The sequence below is a fragment of the Crinia signifera genome, chromosome 12, assembly GCF_055691185.1.
Source record: "Crinia signifera chromosome 12, ASM5569118v1, whole genome shotgun sequence".
Lineage (NCBI taxonomy): Eukaryota > Metazoa > Chordata > Amphibia > Anura > Myobatrachidae > Crinia > Crinia signifera.
In genome coordinates, this window is record NC_139228.1 from 19,554,235 (window position 1) to 19,573,478 (window position 19,244).

General features: G+C 46.4%; 1 protein-coding gene and 1 long non-coding RNA gene across 6 annotated transcripts in view; one reads left to right on the plus strand and one right to left on the minus strand.

The window, feature by feature from the left end:
- Positions 1–19,244, plus strand: part of LOC146050176 (uncharacterized) — a 135,371-nt gene that overhangs the window by 103,284 nt on the left and 12,843 nt on the right. For 3 of the 5 annotated variants that reach the window (XR_014466274.1, XR_014466273.1, XR_014466272.1), the window contains exon 3: positions 8,963–9,135. This is a non-coding gene — a long non-coding RNA (uncharacterized LOC146050176). The remainder of the gene's footprint in view (positions 1–8,962; positions 9,136–19,244) is intronic. The other 2 variants (XR_014466275.1, XR_014466276.1) reach the window with 1 other exon arrangement.
- The window catches only part of LTK (leukocyte receptor tyrosine kinase), a 156,861-nt gene that overhangs the window by 81,420 nt on the left and 56,197 nt on the right, over positions 1–19,244 (minus strand). The window contains exons 2-3 of the mRNA XM_083167062.1: positions 9,011–9,130; positions 7,527–7,679 (exon numbers count right to left, since the gene is read on the minus strand). Of these exons, the coding sequence (XP_083023188.1) occupies positions 7,527–7,679; positions 9,011–9,130 (273 nt within the window). The remainder of the gene's footprint in view (positions 1–7,526; positions 7,680–9,010; positions 9,131–19,244) is intronic.

Genomic DNA, 19,244 nt, shown 5'->3' on the forward strand with positions numbered 1-19,244 from the left:
TTTCAGTAATGAAGTAGTGCAGAAGTGCTGAAGCTGTATGTGGTCTGAGACATTCTTAATAACACTTGTATCTTTACCACCTGCTGCTGTTGGATGGCTGAGCCAACGGAGGTGTTTACCCTTCAGCTTAATCTATATTCAGCAAATGGGATATATGGTAGCGGAGAGGGAAATATATATTGCCACAGGGATCATGGTCCCTTTAGGAAACATACAGAAGGAGTGGTTCCTATTGATTGATCTAGATCAGGGGTGGCCAAACCGGTCCTCAAGATCTACCAATGCTCCACGTTTTCCAGGTTACCTGGCTGGTGCACAGCTGTACTCATTACTAACTGTCACATTTTAAAACCTGCTGCATTCATTCCTACTATAGATCCACAGGTTGCCAGGAAAACATGCACCGTTGGTAGATCTTCAGGACAGGTTTGGCCAGCCCTGATCTAGATAGACAGTCAATAGGTCTACCTGAAAAGGTATTTTATGTGAATAATTCATAATTTAATTTATATATAGCTCTTTCTCCAATAGGACTCGAGGTGATTAACAGATAGGATAGAATGAATGTAATACAGTAAAGGAACAATGAAGGACAGAAAAGATTTTCAAAAACCATACTTAAAGGAATTATGGAAATGCTGAGTAAACCGGAAAGTCTTGAGTCTGTTTTTGAAGAATTCTAGAGTGGGATCTATCAAACTTTGCTGCGAACATTACTTTGTTTGAGCCCAATTACGCGATATGTGCGTAAAAAAAAAAATTGACCAATTGAATATTGCCGTCACTTCAGATGGGAGATCAGGCACAATATAACAATTGACTACCGCCCTGCATCTGTATACAAAGGGCATTAAATACAGAGGTTGTTGCGTTTTCCATACCAAGATCAATTGTGCTTCATACACAGACTCAGGTGCACACGGATGTACCAGTGCTGAATAATTATTAAATGAATGAGCCCAGTATTCTGGTGCCTCTCGATGCCCCTTGCTGGCAGAGTCACACAGGACTTGGAGTCTCACTCGCGCCAGGCATCTCCCACTGCGTGTCGTATTGAGGGCAGATGTATGAAGATGTACCAGTACATGGGGAAATCAACTGGTTTAATTCAGAGATTATAGTCGGCACAGGAGGGGGAGCAGCTGAGCATCCAAATAGACGTTCTCGAGATCTGTAATACGTCAGAAATACATACAAAAAAGGGATAAAGCGCTCCGATGTCAGGAGTTCAGCTGAGGAATGTTCTCAAATTTTACAGTATGTAAAGTCACAGTTGTAGTGCCAGATGTACAGATGGAGCGCCGCTCGCTCTTGCAGGGGAAGGCGGAAGATTCGCCAGCCGCCATCCCCCGCCAGCCGCCATAAGGGGACGCGCGCGCACGAGATGCGAGCGTCACCTTACAACGGGGCTCCCCCCGGGTCCCCGCCGCCTTGCCGCCCCTAACCTATCCATCTCCCTGAAGCGGAGGAGGGTTCCCGCTCCCCGCCGACGGGAAACTGAGACGCGCGTGCGTGTGAGGCGCACGCGCGTCTCAGTCAGATGGGGCACCTCTCCGCCGGCGATCGCCAGCGGCCAGATTCTGGCGCTGGTGAAGCAATAGTGAGAGGCGCTCCATCTGTAAGTCTAAATATCTCTTATGTAGCTAAGCTTCATCCCACTGGTAATCAGGGAAGTGCCTCAGTGTGTGCGGTCCTTATTCAGACCTGATCGCAGTACAACGTTGGTTCTCAAAATGGGCAAAACCATGCTGCACTGCAGGTGGGGCAGATGTGACTTGTGCAGAGTGAGTAAGATTTGTGTGAGTTATTTTGTTTCTGTGCAGGGTAAATACTGGCTGCATTATTTTTACATTGCAATTTAGATTTCAGTTTCAACACACCCCACCCAAATCTAACTCTCTCTGCACATGTTACATCTACCCCACCTGCAGCGCACATGGTTTTGCCCATTTTGAGAACAAATTTGTACTGCGATCAGATCTGAATAACGGCCATTATCTTACGTTGACATAACTGGTAAGGGTCATAGAGTGGACACTATGAAGGTCAAGCATGAATGGTCAACAGGGTCGACACAAGCATTAGGTCAACAATGAAAATGTTTTTGTCCCGATGTAAGTCGACATGGACACCGTATCAGTGTACCGTGTCCCCTCACATACCACGGTGCCATGCTGCACTCGGTACACTATTATATTCTCCCTCCACACCCTAGTGGATGAAGGGTTTGAAATACCGCCTGTTTTGAAAAAAAAAAAAAAAACTCATGTCAACTTTTTTGGGGTATTTAATCTCCAGCAGCCATCTCCCAACGGGGTACATGGCTGTGGGGCCCTATTCAATGTTGTCTTCCCGACAGCATTGAACAGGGGATCTCGGCAGAACGAGCCCGACTTCACTTCAATGGCCGGGAAGTGACGGCTTCCAACCCTGTCAACACATTTCATTTTTCGAGCTAAGCTTTGTCAACCTTAGTGGTTTAAATGCCCCCAAAAAAGCAAACCAAAGGAATAGCAGTGGATACAGGGCAGTACTTCAGTGTCATCCACCCAACGTCCGGGCTCCTGCACTTTGCACATGAAATAATGTCTTTCACTGAAAGAACCTCACACAGGGCCAGATGTACTCAGCATATAAAGTGATAAAATGGAGAGTGATTCACAAGCAACCAATCAATCATCTCCTGACTGCCATGTGACAGTGTGTTTGAAAAATGGCAGGCAGGAGCTGATTGGTGATTGATCACTCTCCATTTTATCACTTGTAAGGCTTAGTACATCTCACCCACACTGAGGCACTTTCCTGGTTACCGGTGAGATGAAGCTTAGGGCTGCATTTATCAAACAATGGGGCAGATGTATTAACCACTTGAGTGGTATGCGGTGCCGCAGTGGGCTGTCCCAGATCATTTCTGGGCATACCACTGTGCAGTAAATGCGCACCACCTCTAGGGCTGCCCCCATTTAGCCCCCCCCCTCTCTTGTTGGCCCCCCCCATCCCCTCTGGTCCGGTGATCATATGCCAGAGCTTCACCAACCGCCATTCACCATTTACAGCAGTGACATAGGCGGTAGGCTTGGGGGATCTCGGGAGCGCTCAGGAGTTCAGGAGACCAAGTCCTCCGGAGCCGCCCCGAACATCCCCGAGCCTGCCGCCTGTGGTCAATGCTGACTTTGACTGGCAGCTGGAGCAGCGGCAGCAGGGGAGCTCCGGCGTACAAATGCAGGAGCGGAGGTGAGGGGGGCCTACGTTCTGTGGTGGGTTTTCCTGGGGCAGGACAAACCTGCCCTGGTCAGTTTGTTCTGCCCCAGCAAAACCCACCACTCAAGGGGTTAAGCCTGGAGAAGAGATAAACTGGATCATTGGCTGGTACTTTATCTCCACATCTCTTCTCCAGGCTTAATACATCGGGCCTAATATTTGCTGCTAAATCCCCGAAAACACCCAAATAATAAGTATCACCATAATGTACCAAAGGAGGAATCTCTGATCCCTGCTGCCATCCCCCCTGCACCGCCACCGGCCGCATTCCCCATAGGTTTCTATGGGGGATGCGAAGATGTCCCATGTATCAACATCAGCCAGGCTTCGCATCCCTGGGCTATCGCCATTCTGAGGTGGCAATAGCCCATTGTAGCCTATGGGCTGCTGATCGCACTGCCGCCAGGGCAGTACTAACCGTGCATGCGCAGACCCCCCTGGCTTCCGATTGAGTTCATCTCGGGGACGAGCGCCTTTCAGAGCCCTGTCCCTGCCCTTGTGGGATGATGCATCCCAGCGCTAGGATCGCATTTTACAATGGTAACATTCCATCCAGATCGCATTGTAAATGTGATACATCATAAATGGGCCCCATAGTCACATAAGAGCTATTTAGACTTACATCTGGCATTGTAACTGTGACCTTACAGATTGTGAAATTTGAGAACGTTCCGAAATCCTGCAGATCACTACAGTATATCCCTGTTTTGTATGTACAATTGTTTTAATTGTTGCCTGTATAGAGGTAAAATAACAAGAGACTTTAGCTTCTAGGGCTGCATAAACTATATACTGTAGACTAAGCACGTCGAAACTGTGGCCCTCCAGCTGTTGTGAATCTGCACATCCCAGCATGCCTTGCCATAGATTTAGCATTCAGGGGGGGGGGGGCTGACTTTGATGCCTGTAACCAGGTAGAGGAGGAGGGGTAGCATAAAGTCTCCCTGTATGGTCCGGGCAAGTAGCAAAAACCAGATGGTCTGGACCACACAGGGAGGCTGTAATCTCCCCTCCTCATGTCCCTGATGATGGCTATCACAGGGACCCCCCCGGACAAGACACCCCCCCGGACAGGACACCGTACCATACAAGCTCCAGACTGCAGATTTTGATGTCCTGTCCGGCGGTCTGGAGTCTAGTCCGGTTCCGGTTTTTACATAGTCCCATAATTTTGTTATTGTTATTTTTAATAACACTATGAAGGTATAATATCCCCAATAAACCTTATACTGGCTCATTTCATGCATAAGGTATTGGCAGAATCTATGATGATAATAGGCATCAGTGGTGTGCGATGGCGGTTAGTCACACGGTGAATAACTAAGCAGGGGCTGGTTTATAAAGTGTCAGAAAACCGGTGCAGAGCATCATGGGAGTAATCCGTATCCAGCAGGCCCACTGTAGTAGGCAAAGTGTGGCACTCCAGCTGCTCTGGAACTTTACTTCCCAGCATGCCCTGCCACAGCTGTACTCTTGGGGCCTGATTCAGACTTGACTGATGGGCTGAGAATGTTCGGAGCCCAATGATCAGGTAAACGCCTCCCTATTACAGACTCTTCATGGCGTTAGGGAGATCGCTACTAATTCATAGCGTCCCCCTGACACTCAGCCAGAGCTGGGAAGTATGAGTAAAATACAATGTGAGAGCTGATAGCCTAAAGATCGGGCTGAGGTGTGACCCTAGTGGTAATTGGACATGTGAGAATCAAAAGACTAAACAATATGAGGCGGCCTTTTGTACTGGATTTTCTGTGCGGTTCTCCTGGGCAGGACAAGTGATTGTGTCTCTGAGATAATGTTTCACGTCTGTGTCAAATAAAATGAATGGACCATTCAACCGGTTATTTTTTTTTAATAACAAAATATTGCTATTAAAATGGAGTTAAGAGACTCTCTTTACCCTGCCCTCCTGGGTCCCATCCCGTGTGCCCTTTTCACAACCGCAGGCCAGATTATAGCTGGCTGCTGCTTCTCTCAATTCCCTTACCCGCAGACATTGTGCAGAGTGCACAGCTGGGAATGATTGTGACACTTAGCGATGAGATGAGCAAACACTTTAACTCTCCCGCTGATTATTCTGCAGTTGGCTGCAGAACTTTGCACATTCATATAGGCAGAATTTGGCTCAATGTGCGTCCCGTGGTATTCCACTTATTTCTATTCAGCCAGGGATTCCCTATTTATGATCCACTATGACAGCTACAGGGCCATAACCCGGTCTACAATGAGCTGACAACGGTGTTATTCCATCACTTACACATAGGGAATCTGCATAGTACAGACTAGCACTCGGCAGAATGGGGGATATGGGGGAGACAGGCACGGATATATTTGCTGACACAGTTCTGGGACAAACCTTTATCACTGAGGTTTCATTCGTTGGATTGCTGCACACTCGTCCTTCCTCTTTCCCAAATAATATGACACACAACGTACTGGTTTATACGACCTATCTAGCGTGGGGTTATGCTCACTCTCACATGAAGGTTTCTCCCATTGTCACTTTGGGGGTGATTCTTATTCAAAATGTTGACGTGAGTTTTTCAAAAAATGTTGTCCCGAATGTCAACATAGTCGACATGGACACTGTCAAAGTGTACCGCGTCCCCTCACATAGCTCCCTGCGCTTGCCATGCTTCGGGCACTGTGTATTGCTGTGCTAGCCACACTGTTTTATTCTCCCACCAGGCCGTAGTGGATGGTAGGGCATGAAATACCGCCTGCCGGCACATGTCGATTCAAAGAGAATGTGAAAAACTCATGTTGACTTTTTGTCTGTCGACGTCCCATTGTCAACCTAATGCTGGTGTCGAATTTCCAACCCTGTTGACCTTAGACACGTCGACCTTTCGTGATTGACCCAATGCATGTTGACCTAATGACCGTATTCCCAACTAATACCAACTAATACCCCTTTCACACGGCACATAAGGAGGACACAGCAGCAGCTCCAAGCTCTGCCTCGTCCCCCGCCTCCTGATGACATGCTGCCGCTCTGCCCCCCCCCCCCCTCCCCCACCAGATGGAGTCAGCAATCCTGCTTATTTCCGGTTTGCTGTGGGGAGCTTCACCTCGCAAATGCAGGATCGCTCCTGGGACAGACCCATGTCCAAAAACCTGGTTGAAATCCCGGCATTTGCAATGTGAAAGGTGTAATATTCATACTAGATAAGTAGCAAGAGTTTTATGCACCTTCTCTCTCATTGGGTAGCTGGGTGATCCAATACGCCTTATACTGCTGCCTTAAGACCAATGGTGTCAGTGTAGTGATACAGCAAGCTCCTGCTGGTACACCAGTCAGAACAAGGCATCACTAGTGAATCATTTCTTACAAGCTATTTTACTATAACGCTGCTGGTAGAACAGACTTTTTGGCTGCTTGTAGAACTGGCTTTATGGCTGGTGGAAAGGCCTACAGGATTGTATTGCATACACAAACTTGGCCCTTGTCTGCAGAAACTCCGGGGCATCATACAAATCCGTTTATGGATAATTTACTTAAGTTCAAAGCGGTTGGGTTCAAAACCTCTATAATCCAAACACCTACATTCAAATCAGACGCAATCAAACATGCGTCAAAACAATGTGTCCACCTTCAAAATATTGACAGAGAAGTAACTTAAGGCTATCAATGTTCAGACAGTGTAAAACATTGACATCCTTAAACAGTCGAAGGTTGATATCACAAAACGTAGACCGTCTAAATATAGACATGTCGTAATTTGCACAGGTAGTTAATTACATTGGCTGGTGTAGGGACCCACAGCACGGGGTCAGCAATCATTGGTCATCACCAGTCAATGAAACAAAAAACAATGATGTTTGTTGATTGTTTAATAGGTCAACAGTCAAAGGGCAATCAATTTGTTGCAATGTCAACCTTTTGATCATGTCCACATTTTAACTATCCACAATATAACCCTGTAGACCTGGACTAGGTGGATCTGCTGGGTATCTGCTTGAGAACTTAGGACAAAACTGGGCAGAGTTTATTTTGGTTCTACTCATTAACGGATAGGCAGTTGGCAGTATTAGAAGAGCGGACAAACTGATATGATCCTAGGCATAAGGGAATCTGCGACATTGGAGTTGACGGAAACGCTGAACCAGCAGTATACTCTGTACACGTGTCAATGTATAGACAGCGGGATCTTAGACGGGAGCCCTGGCTACACCTAGGGAAGTATACACTGTACGCGTGTCCCTGGATGGGCAGCATGATCTGGGATATAAAATCAGTCTATATACAAAAAGAAATCACTTACCATCTACACTTGTAGCAGACGGCTTGTTTTCCAGAAGGATTATCTGTACTTGTGGTGTTAACGCGCTGACTACTGTTTGTGCCCAGTGTGGCTTTCCCTCCATACTGGTGGATGATATCCAAGGACAATGTGTTTCAAAATCACAAGATTCTCCTTCAGTGTGGAGGAAAGAAGTATAATAAATATTCAGACAAAAGGAAATAATACACCACTGGGAAATAAGTATTTGCAAAATGTTCCCAAACCACTTTTTAAAGATACCCAGGCTTGAGCAGGGCATAATTAGCACCGCAGTCACTTTGATTTAACAGTCTACTTAAACATGGATATGCTTAAAGCCTGGACTGTAATGGTGGAGTATAAGCTCACCAATACTTGCCTACTTTTCAATGTGCTCCCCCAGGGAGAATAAAATGGTGGGGAGGTCCAGGTGGTCATCATGTCGATAATCGGCATGTCAACATGGCAATTTTGGGTTATTTGAGCTCAAACTCTACAGTACCCTACATAACAGCCTAACCCTACCCTACACTACTTTACCTTAACCACAGCCAAACCCTACACTACCTAGCCACAGATGAACCCTAACCGTTCCTACCCTACCTAACAGCCTAACCCTACCCTACTCTACCTTACCCACAGCCTAACTGACACTACTCTACCTTACCCACAGCCTAACCCTACACTACACTACCTAAACATTAATCCTAGCTGTACCTACCCTACTCATAGCCTAACCTTACTCTACCTACCCACAGATTAACCTTAACTGTTCCTACCCATAGCTTAACGTTACACCAACCTACCCTCAGATTAAGCCTAACCCTACCCTACCCAGGGTACCTACCCTACCCACCTAGCCTATCCTTACCCTACTTGACCTTAACAACAGCCTAAATCTAACTCTGCACTATCCTTGCCACAGCCTAACCCTAAGGCTGTGTACACACGGGGGCGATTATGTATAATATTGCGGGAGTGTGCACCGGTGATATATCGCCGGGTGCACGCTCCCGTTTTCTCCCCCGTAGTGATCGCTGGTCGCAGGAACATGCTCCTGCGACCAGCTGATTACCACTGCCGGGCTCCCCCGGCAGTTTCTTTATAATCAGCGACCATCTTTGGTCGCTGATGCAAACGGGACACTGAATGATATATCGCTCATCGCGAGCGATATATCCCCCCGTGTGTACGGGGCTTAACATAATCATAGACTGTGGACATAGAATGTTGACATGGGCTGAATACTGACTTAATAATGACTGCTTACTGTACTTCACAAAAAAGTATTTGCTTATCCTTCAGCTGACACCATATGACTAAGAAATCAGTACATACAGTATGGATGAATAGTAGGAAGTAACTTATGTTTGTACTGCCAAGTCCACCATTTCCTAATGTTCTAAGTAACTTAACATACAAAATTTGCCTTTCAGCAGAAACCGCTGTGAAATTCAGCCAACTCCCCAGCAGCAGCGTCTTACCTGATGGCCTGGGCTGAGATGCCAAGACTGACTCCTCATCATCACTCACAGACACACTATTCACGGGTAAGCCAGGTGTTAAGATGGATTCAGCGTGGAGTCCCGAGCACCAATCAGCAACTGTGGTAAGCGGAGCAAACACATCACTAGCAAGTCATATAAGTTCCCAGACTTGCTGGAGAACATCTGGTTTAAGTTATGGTAGTGAGTGATGCTGAGCATTGAGACGTATACATGTATCATTGTATAATGGTTATCACAGAGCTCCGAGTGGGAATTCTAATGGATGCACAGCTGACTGCAAGAGACCACACACACATACTGTATCAGGAATATGTTTTGTGATTATCTATCGCTCTAATAACTATATACAAGCACATACCTTGGTATTCAACCACCGAAGGCGTGCGGGCATCACACCATGACGGTACACCCAATATCTTATACCAGGGCCTGATTAAAGGTTCCAGGTGCCCTAGGCTAATACACATGTAGCTCCCCTTGTATAGCTGCTAAACACATGTGTATGGGCGCTCAGGGACTTGTCAATCATACTGCCCGTGTGCATGTAACGAAGTTTATACCACTGGCATATTCTCTACTGCTCTCTCTTTTTTTCTATATATACCACTGGCATGTAGGATCTAGTGCTTGTGGCATGTCATGGAGACTTTAGGCTGCCCAGCTGGCGCTGTAGGACAATGTACATAAAGTAATGGTTCCATCAGTAAGTTACATTGTAGTTACCTTAAGAACTTTAACCCCACAGTACATCGGGACGGGTGATGGCTAACATGCATGCAATAAATTAGGCCTTCATTTTATTCCTCAGCTGTCACCTGCAAGACACCCCCCACCGTCCCCACCCTGGCACCCTAGGCTGCAGCCTAAGGGTAATCAGGCAGTGTCTTATACAATGGTTCATGGTGTGATAAAATAGGGTGCAACAGATAATGGTTAGAAGGGGAAAAAAGTTTGGTATTAGCTAAATCATTTTAATCATATTTGATGGAATTTTTATTTAAACCGGATAACTGTGAATAAAACAGTTTCTGTCAGAAATGTGTATGTCTGTGACACCAGGACAAAAATCTGAAATGTGTATGGGTGAGGCAGTGATGCGCAGTTGGCAAGGAGGCAGCGATGTGTGGCTAGCAGTAATGCACAGCTGGCAGTGAGGCAGTAATGCATAGTTGGCAATGATGTGCAGTAAGGCAGTGATGCACAGCTTGCAGTAAGGCAGTGATGCATAGCTAGCATTGATGCACAGTTGGCATTGAGGCTGTAATGCACAGCTTCCAGTGATGCATAGCTAGTATTGTTGGCAGTAAGGCAGCGATGCACAGCTGGCAGTGATGCACAGCTGGCAGTGTGATAGTGATGCACTACTGTCAGCAAGGCAGAGATGTGCTGCTATCTGTCTATAGTCTCTCTGTGAGTGATGCTAGCAGCTAGTGCTTACAGCTGGATATGGTTACATGCGACAGTTGTAAGTAGTTATGTGCATTATTGGAAAATAATGCATGATCGTATAATCTTATGGGCAGCACGGACGGCGTAATGGTTTGTGTTGCTGCCTCGCAGCGCTGAGGTCATGGGTTCGATTCCCACCATGGCCCTAACTGTGCAGAGTTTGTATATTATCCCCGTGCTTTCCTCCGGGTAATCCAAAAATATACTGGTAGGTCAATTGGCCCCTAACAAAATTAACCCTAGAATGTCTGAGTGTGCGTGTACATGGGTAGGGAATATAGATTGTAAGCTCCACTGGGGCAGGGACAGATGTGACTGTAAGAGTACTGCGGTCTGCGGAATATGTGTGTGCTATATAAATAAGTTTAACTGGTAATAATAATCTATTGCAGTGCTCCTCACAGTTCATGTTTTTCAGGTCACCTGTGGGTCTTTGAAATGTGACAGTTGGGAATACTGTCAGCTAGGTGCCATGGTAAACGTGACCTGTGTGAGCTCATAAGCACCACGCGCACAGGAATTGTTCACGGCAGACAGAGGGCATGGGCAGCCTGGTGTATTGTAAACGTGATTCCATGATTAGAACAGCTGGGAGGTATAATTTAGCATTTGCATCAAGTAATAATAATAAAATAAATCTGCATTAGGTTAAAAATTCATTGGTATTTCCTCGCTAGTATCTCATTGTTAGTAATCACAGCAGCTAGATGTTAAGTAGCTAATACCAGCAGGTTTTCTAAGGTACAGACTGTGCAATATTCTGGCCGAACAGCCAATTCTCAGCTGTCCTGTACAGTTACTGCACAGTCTGTACTCAGCACCCGGTGCTGACGGTCATTCCAGAACAAGACGCCCAACATATGGTCTTGTTGAGCTGATATTGTGCAGTAAATGTAGTCATAGGCAAACACAGGGGGGGGGGTTCTGGTTGCCCGGAATCCCCCTGTCTCTTGGCAAGTGCCTTAAATTATGACAACAATAACACTGGTATATAATATGATCAGTAGAGTTGCCACCACATCATGCAGTGTAAGGCACAGAGCGTAGCTACTGCACATGCCCAGTGTACCAGCTTCTTCTACCACATTTACTGTATGTGTGCATCTGAGCCCTCAAACATTGCAATGGACCAGATAGCAGCTGCCAGGATGAAGAGACAGGAGCCTTACCATGAAGTGGGAGATTGTGAGCTTAGAAAGTGCAGTACAGGTTCTATTATGTTTGTGTATTTATTATGTGTTTAACCTTTTCCTGACCACTAATATTCTTTAAATGTTTGATGCAGCCTGTACTATACACCAGATGTACTGTATCATATTAATACTGTATTCCATACTGTATCCAGTGTATAGAAAGACCAATTTTCAGGACTGTTACCTCTCCACCAGACTCCCGTACTTAATCAAATACGCTGCAGAGTGGGATATTTTGGATTACATTTGGAAACCCCCCTCTAAAAACCCTGCGTTTGACACTGGTAGTGTCTACGGGTGTGTTATGATGCTCCGACAGTCGGTATTCCGATGTCAGTATACTAAGCACCATCCGGCACGTGTCTACAAACATCACCTGACATAGTACATTTAAAAAAAAAAAAACACCAGGGGCCAAATGTAATAGGGTGCCTATCTTTAAAGACACTGATCGTTCAGATAGGAATGGGAACTGAGTAGTGTGTGTGTGTGTGTGTGTGTGTGTGTGTGTGTGTGTGTGCGCGCGCGCGCGCGCTCTGGAAATCAAATGTTCATTGGTTCCTTCCAGCGCTCAGCAAAAAAATTAGAACCCTGTTTTGGTATAGTTTCTGGTATTTATCCGGTGTGTACCAAGCGTTAGTATCAGAGACACTGCAGATACATAAATGGGCAGGAAATAAGGATTGTGGGGAAGGGATAGGATAGAGATTATCGGTAAATCTTTGTGTCTGCTTCCGCTCGATTAAAACAATCATTAAGTTTGCAGCAGTTTTATGGTCTCTATAAATCACCCCAGGACATAATTATGACCTCTTCTAATTATAGCTGCAAATGCCATACCTAATAAGAAAGGCAGGAAGACTTCTTGAGCCTCATTCAGACCTGTTCGCTAGGCCGCGTATGTTCGCAGTCTAGTGAACAGGCAAACGCCTCCTGCCGCACGAATCCCCGCATTTGCATGCAAGGGGATGTTTACGCTTAGACATGACCTCGCATGCGGCCGCACAAGTGAAAAATCATTGGCCGCCGACCATCCAATCCTTTTTTTCCTGCCCGTAAATAAGTCCGTCTAGACTGACTTTGATTCCCAACGGAGACTGCTGGAAAGGGGGCGGGCACTGGTGCCGCCGGCCCCGAGCAGGCACCGACCCAGGTGGCCCGTGCCCACCCTCTTCCCTCCCCTGCTGTGCAAACACCTCAATGAGTGTGATACTCGCAGAATGCATTCGCACATGTGCATATTAGCAGCCGTGCGATCAGGTGTGAATCAGACCCATCTGTTCCATTCATGGGTAACACTTTCCCTTTAAATATATAGGTAGACCAGAAAAACCTGGTAGAATCTGCCATGAAAACTGATGGAAGACTGACGGCAAATAAAAATGTTTCTCCCCCTCAAAATTGATTTTTCTTCCTGGACGCAATCCGACCCTCCAGAGGAATCCCAAGCAAAGGCAACGTCAATTCTATCAGTTAATTAAAATGGCATTTGAAAGTTTCAGAACAAGAGCGGATCTAGAACTGGTTTCGCTGTAACATTAATCAATCACACAAAGTGTGAGAGGTCGGTGCAGGGAATAATGGTGACCCAGTTAATACGATTCTACCATGACACAGCGCCAAGAGGTACTGGGGGATAATACGTGACAGTCTCTTGACTCTGTGATAATTACTGTAATTAAACGTGTTAGAGATAATATCAATAATTAGTATATCCTATTGTTTCGGGAGACATTGAATGGTCTCGGCACATTGCTGTGTTGGTGGCAGCCTGGTTATCCGTTTGTCTAAATGAAGAAGATATTGAGCATTATGCATATTACAGTGACTCTAGCCATTACAGCAACAAAGGCCGCCCTGTCTGTGGGCTCAGGGCCTCATTCAGAGATCTACTTAATCCTGATGGTTTGCGAACACCTCACTGGTGGGCAGGGCTATTTTTCTGCAGGCTCCAGCAGGAACTGAGGCCCTTATTCTAGTTCACTCTTTCTGACAAAATATTTCTTAGATATTGTGTACTACAGGTGAGGCAGGTGTTACTTGTGCAGAGATAATTATATTTGGGTGGGGTTTTACACCTGCCTCACCTGCAGTGCACATGGTTTTGTCCATCTAAGAAATATTTTGTCAGAAAGAGTGAACTAGAATAAGGGCCTCAGTTCCTGCTGGAGCCTGCAGAAAAATAGCCCACACCTGTGCAGGACTCATCCTGTATGATCGTACACAGTGCCTGCCAAGCTACAGCATGATGAACAGGTGTCACTGGGTGGGCGGAGCTGGCCAGCATGGATATGTATAATTGCATAGTGCCTATGCACAACACAGAATTTCAAAATAGTTTTAAGTAGGGATGGTCATCGGTGCAGATGCCATCGATGCTTGCCATCGATGGTGATTCTGCACCCAGTCATCGATACTAGTAAACTATTTGATGGATAACCATCTATAGTTTTAGCTATCGATGGTCATCCATTATATGTGACTGAATGGCCCGTGGGCCAATCAGAACTTGGGGGCGGAGCTATGCTCAGTGTCCCAGCACTTTGAAAAAAACAAAAACAAACAAACCAGAAACATCGGTGCTCCTTTGCCATCGATGAAGGGAAACCAACTGGTTCTCCCACATCGTTGGCAAAAGTATTCGACATTGGCCATAAACCATTGATGATTTCAAATCATTGATGGTCCATGGCCAGTGGTGTAACTATAGCCCCGCGGTGGCGGGGAGGCGCTGAGGGACTGTGGGCGCCGATCTGCGGGGCTATAGTTACAACTTACTACCTAGCCCTTCCCACCCACCCACCCAAGTAACCCCTTACCCCTCCGCATGCTGCCGCCACTGCCTTCAGGGTCCCGGCCGCAGCGCAGATCTTGTCCTGGCTCCGTCTCCTCCTGCAGTTCTAATGAAAAATAGCTATCAGAAAATGGCTGCCCCCATACAGCAGACAGTTTTTTGGGATGCTAGAGGAGGCGCGGGCCAATAGGAGCTTGCGGTCCGGCAGCCAATAAGGAGCAGCAATGGGGGCTTCTTATTGGCTGCCGGCCGTGAGCTCCTACTGTCTCTCGGTCCAGCGGGAGAATTCAAAATAGCCACGGTCGATTCCCTGTTGCGCTCCTGTCCTCTGCTCCCCTCCACCCTGTGCAATGTTGGCCGCACAACCCCTGACAGCCCTGAACACGAGAGCGGAGCGCAGGAGAGGAGGGGAACGGAAATGGTTGGAGCGGGCGGGTGAGACCAGGGAGGTCATGTCTGGTGATTGCTGTACCCAAGGGTCCCAGTCAGAGAGAGATTACTTCACTATGGCTCACTTGGAACAAGCGCCCACCTTCCACCCTGGTGATCCTGTGGGGCCTGCTGCATGTAACAGAACTCAACCACACAAGATGTATGTGTATATGCTGGTGATCTGTCTGTGTACTTTATACCATGTTCTATGTAAGTGTTTGTATATCAGTGTGCTGGGGACAGTATGCTATGCGTTATCTTCATGCTTCCTAGGCTTCTTTTCTATTGCAATCTACCCCTTGTATCCATCTATGCCCCCATATGATTCTCTGCCCATCTATGCAAACCTGCCCTCTATGCCCCCTCCCCCACCCTCTATCTATGCCCCCACTCTCTGTCTATGCCCCATCTGCCTCCCACTCGCCATCTATGCACCTTCCCTCCCATTTACCACCCATTTGTCCACCTTTTTCTCCCCCCTGTCCATCTATGCCTACCGCATAAATGTGTAACTGGCATTACGGCGCGTAGCACAATGTGTAATGGGCATTACGGTGTGTTGCCTTATGTGTTATTGGCGTTATGGCATGTGGCTTTATGTGCAATGGGCGTTCGGACATAGAACCTGTTGTTAATTTAAGGTTAAGGGGGGTGTTTAACTTCACTTGGGAAGGTGGGTGGGATGGCTAGGGGGAGGGGGGGGGGGGAAGCGCGCTGCCGATATCGGCGGGGGGGGGGGGGGGCGCAAAAAATCTAGTTACGCCACTGTCCATGGCCATCCCTAGTTTTAAGGGGACGGGGCTTCAGGACAGCCTGACACTACCAAAGCATTCGATGCACTGCCAATCAAATTGGCCACCGCGCTGTGATGCGCCCAGGCTCCTAACATGACATAGCCACTCTGACTTTCTGTTGGAGGTGAGCTTGTGCCCCAATTTATATAACATACATTTTGTGGGGTTAGGCTAATTTTTTTTTCTGGAAATGGTGAGACTTGGTCCCCCATATGGAGCCTCTTTAAACTGTTCAAAACTCTTTCATGTGACGTATCAACCTTTTCAGAGAGCTTAAGTGGAGACATTGCCCATAGCAACCCATCAGCTTTTTTAATTTTATAGAGACTGTGCTAGACAAAGTTTGAAGCTGGTTGCTATCACATTATCTTTCTGAAATGTTTGATACATGTCTCTAGCATCGTGGTGGTCTCCTAGCATTTAACACAGTAACCAGAAAACTCTACCCAACACTGAACAGCTCTGTCCATGGCTGACACGCACTGTCCCAAGATGGGAATCCTGCATCATAGCAAGCCTATGGGAGGCTCTGAAATCCCAGCAGGAGAAACATTGACTCAAAGGGCCAATGGGCGTATTCACATTTGTAAAACGTATGTTTTGCTGATTGCGGGAAATTTCTTTGCATATTTGTTATTGGGAGTAATGCAGTGTACACACAGTGAGATATTGTGTTTGATTTTGATTAGTCGAAATCGAATGAACGGTTTTCAGCCTCATTCGATGCCTATTCTCTCCCGATCTGCTCTCCTGTTTAGTGGGAATCGAAGAGTAAAATAGATTGTGCAGGCAAGACAAAGGCATATATTCAATGCCGTGGGCGAGCGGTGACTGCGAGCAGGACTTTTTGCTCGCAGTCACCGCTCACCCTGTCAGTATTCAACTGACCCCCCTCATTCGCAAATTTGCGAATGTGCCTCCAAAAACTGCAAGAATCGAGGCTAATTACAGCGAGTTTGCTGCACTAGCCTCGGCTCTCGCAGTTTAGGGGAATCCTCGCCGTTCTGTGACTGCGAGGATTCCCCCGGAACGTTGCATAGTGCGAGCAGCCGGCGCAGGGGTTAAACAGCGAGGATCACTGGTTTTCTGTGATCCTCGCAGTTTAACCCCCTTTGTATTTAATGCCCCACCGGCATTGAATACCTGCCTATGTAGTACAGATCCGTGCTATATAATCAACTGCGTTTTGCGTGCTGTTCAATTCCACCTCGATTCGATTCCAATCGAATCGCAAACAAAATCCCCCAGTGTTAACATACTGTAAGCCCCAATCATTTATTATCATTGAGCCATTAAGGAGGTCTCTTTATTGAATCACATGCTGAGAAGATAGAAACATAGCTAAGCCACATCCTAGTGAAATAGGGCAGGGATTTTTAACCTTTTTCAACTCGCAGCACATCAAACTTAAAATTGCCAAGGCACACAGGGAAAAACACATTGGGCCCCACAGGAAGAAAACAAACCTATTGGACGGGACACATGTGTGAACACGAAATACATTTATATTGTATAAACACATGAAGTACACAAATGTTTTATTTGTGCATGAAACAAAGTTTGTGTACTATCTCAGGCACTGAATTTGGATACTAAGCAATCATTTTCCTGCACATGTTTAGTGCCAGTTACATATCATGTCCCCAGTAGCGCCAGTTACATATCCTGTCCCCAGTAGTGCCAGTTACATATCCTGTCCCCAGTAGTGCCAGTTACATATTCTGTCCCCAGTAGTGCCAGTTACATATCCTGTCCCCAGTAGTGCCAGTTACATATCCTGTCCCCAGTAGTGCCAGTTACATATCCTGTCCCCAGTAGTGCCAGTTACATCTCATGTCCCCAGTAGTGCCAGTTACATATCCTGTCCCCAGTAGTGCCAGTTACATATCCTGTCCCCAGTAGTGCCAGTTACATATCCTGTCCCCAGTAGTGCCAGTTAGATATCCTGTCCCCAGTAGTGCCAGTTAGATATCCTGTCCCCAGTAGTGCCAGTTAGATATCCTGTCCCCAGTAGTGCCAGTTAGATATCCTGTCCCCAGTAGTGCCAGTTAGATATCCTGTCCCCAGTAGCGCCAGTTACATATCCTGTCCCCAGTAGTGCCAGTTACATCTCATGTCCCCAGTAGCGCCAGTTACATATCCTGTCCCCAGTAGTGCCAGTTACATATCCTGTCCCCAGTAGTGCCAGTTACATATCCTGTCCCCAGTAGTGCCAGTTACATATCCTGTCCCCAGTAGTGCCAGGGATACATATCATGTCCCCAGTAGTGCCAGGGATACATATCCTTTCCCCAGTAGTGCCAGTTAGATATCCTGTCCCCAGTAGTGCCAGTTAGATATCCTGTCCCCAGTAGTGCCAGTTAGATATCCTGTCCCCAGTAGTGCCAGTTAGATATCCTGTCCCCAGTAGTGCCAGTTAGATATCCTGTCCCCAGTAGTGCCAGTTAGATATCCTGTCCCCAGTAGTGCCAGTTAGATATCCTGTCCCCAGTAGTGCCAGTTAGATATCCTGTCCCCAGTAGTGCCTGTTACATATCCTGTCCCCAGAAGTGCCTGTTACATATCCTGTCCCCAGTAGTGCCAGGGATACATATGCACATATCCTGTCCCCAGTAGTGCCAATTACATATCCTGTCCCCAGTAGTGCCAATTACATATCCTGTCCCCAGTAGTGCCAATTACATATCCTGTCCCCAGTAGTGTTTTTAGAAAACAATAAAAAAACAGAAACTTTGGTTTCCAGAATAATTTGGATAACCGATATTGGGATAAGGTATACTTGACCTGTACTTTAAAACTTAGTGGGTGAAGCAATAGCTGTAATAGACGCCATGCACAATACATTTCCCAGAAGTCTGTTCTGCAAAATTAATCTAATGAATGAAGCCATAAACTCAATCTGAATAGTTTCCTTTAAAATAAATCAATAAAACTGTGAGCCAGTTTTAATTACCTTGTTTTTGTACATTTCAGAGTGTGTAACTATTTACACAATGTCATATTTGCAGGCTTTTTGGGCAGAAATATGGGGAGTTTGTTTCTAATTAACGGACTGTTCGTCCAAACATGACACATGAAAGTCCATAGAACAAAATGATGTCTCCATCTAAACTACAGTATATTAAAACCATAACTAGTTTTTTAATACATAATTGTCTATGGTCTAAATCCTTTTACAAAACAGCAATAGTGACTGTGGTCTCTTATGGGAACGAGAAATTGGTAACATTACAAAGAAGAAGAGTAATAACTCTTTAGCTGGAACAATTAAATATATCCCAGTGTATTCTTACATCATTATTTTCACAGCCCCAAAGTGTCTCGACACTTTTCTGTTTTATTATAGCTAATTTACTACTCCCAGCGGTTCCTACCATTATGAACCATGAGCACGTGAATTGACACATATGGCCTACTCTGCCAGCCAGTGGCGGATTGGGCCCCGGGGAAACTGGGCGATTTCCCGGTGTGCCGGACCACATTTACTACTATACCCCCCATGTCCAGGCCGCCGCTCCCCTTTGGGGTATATTCAATTGATGCCGGAT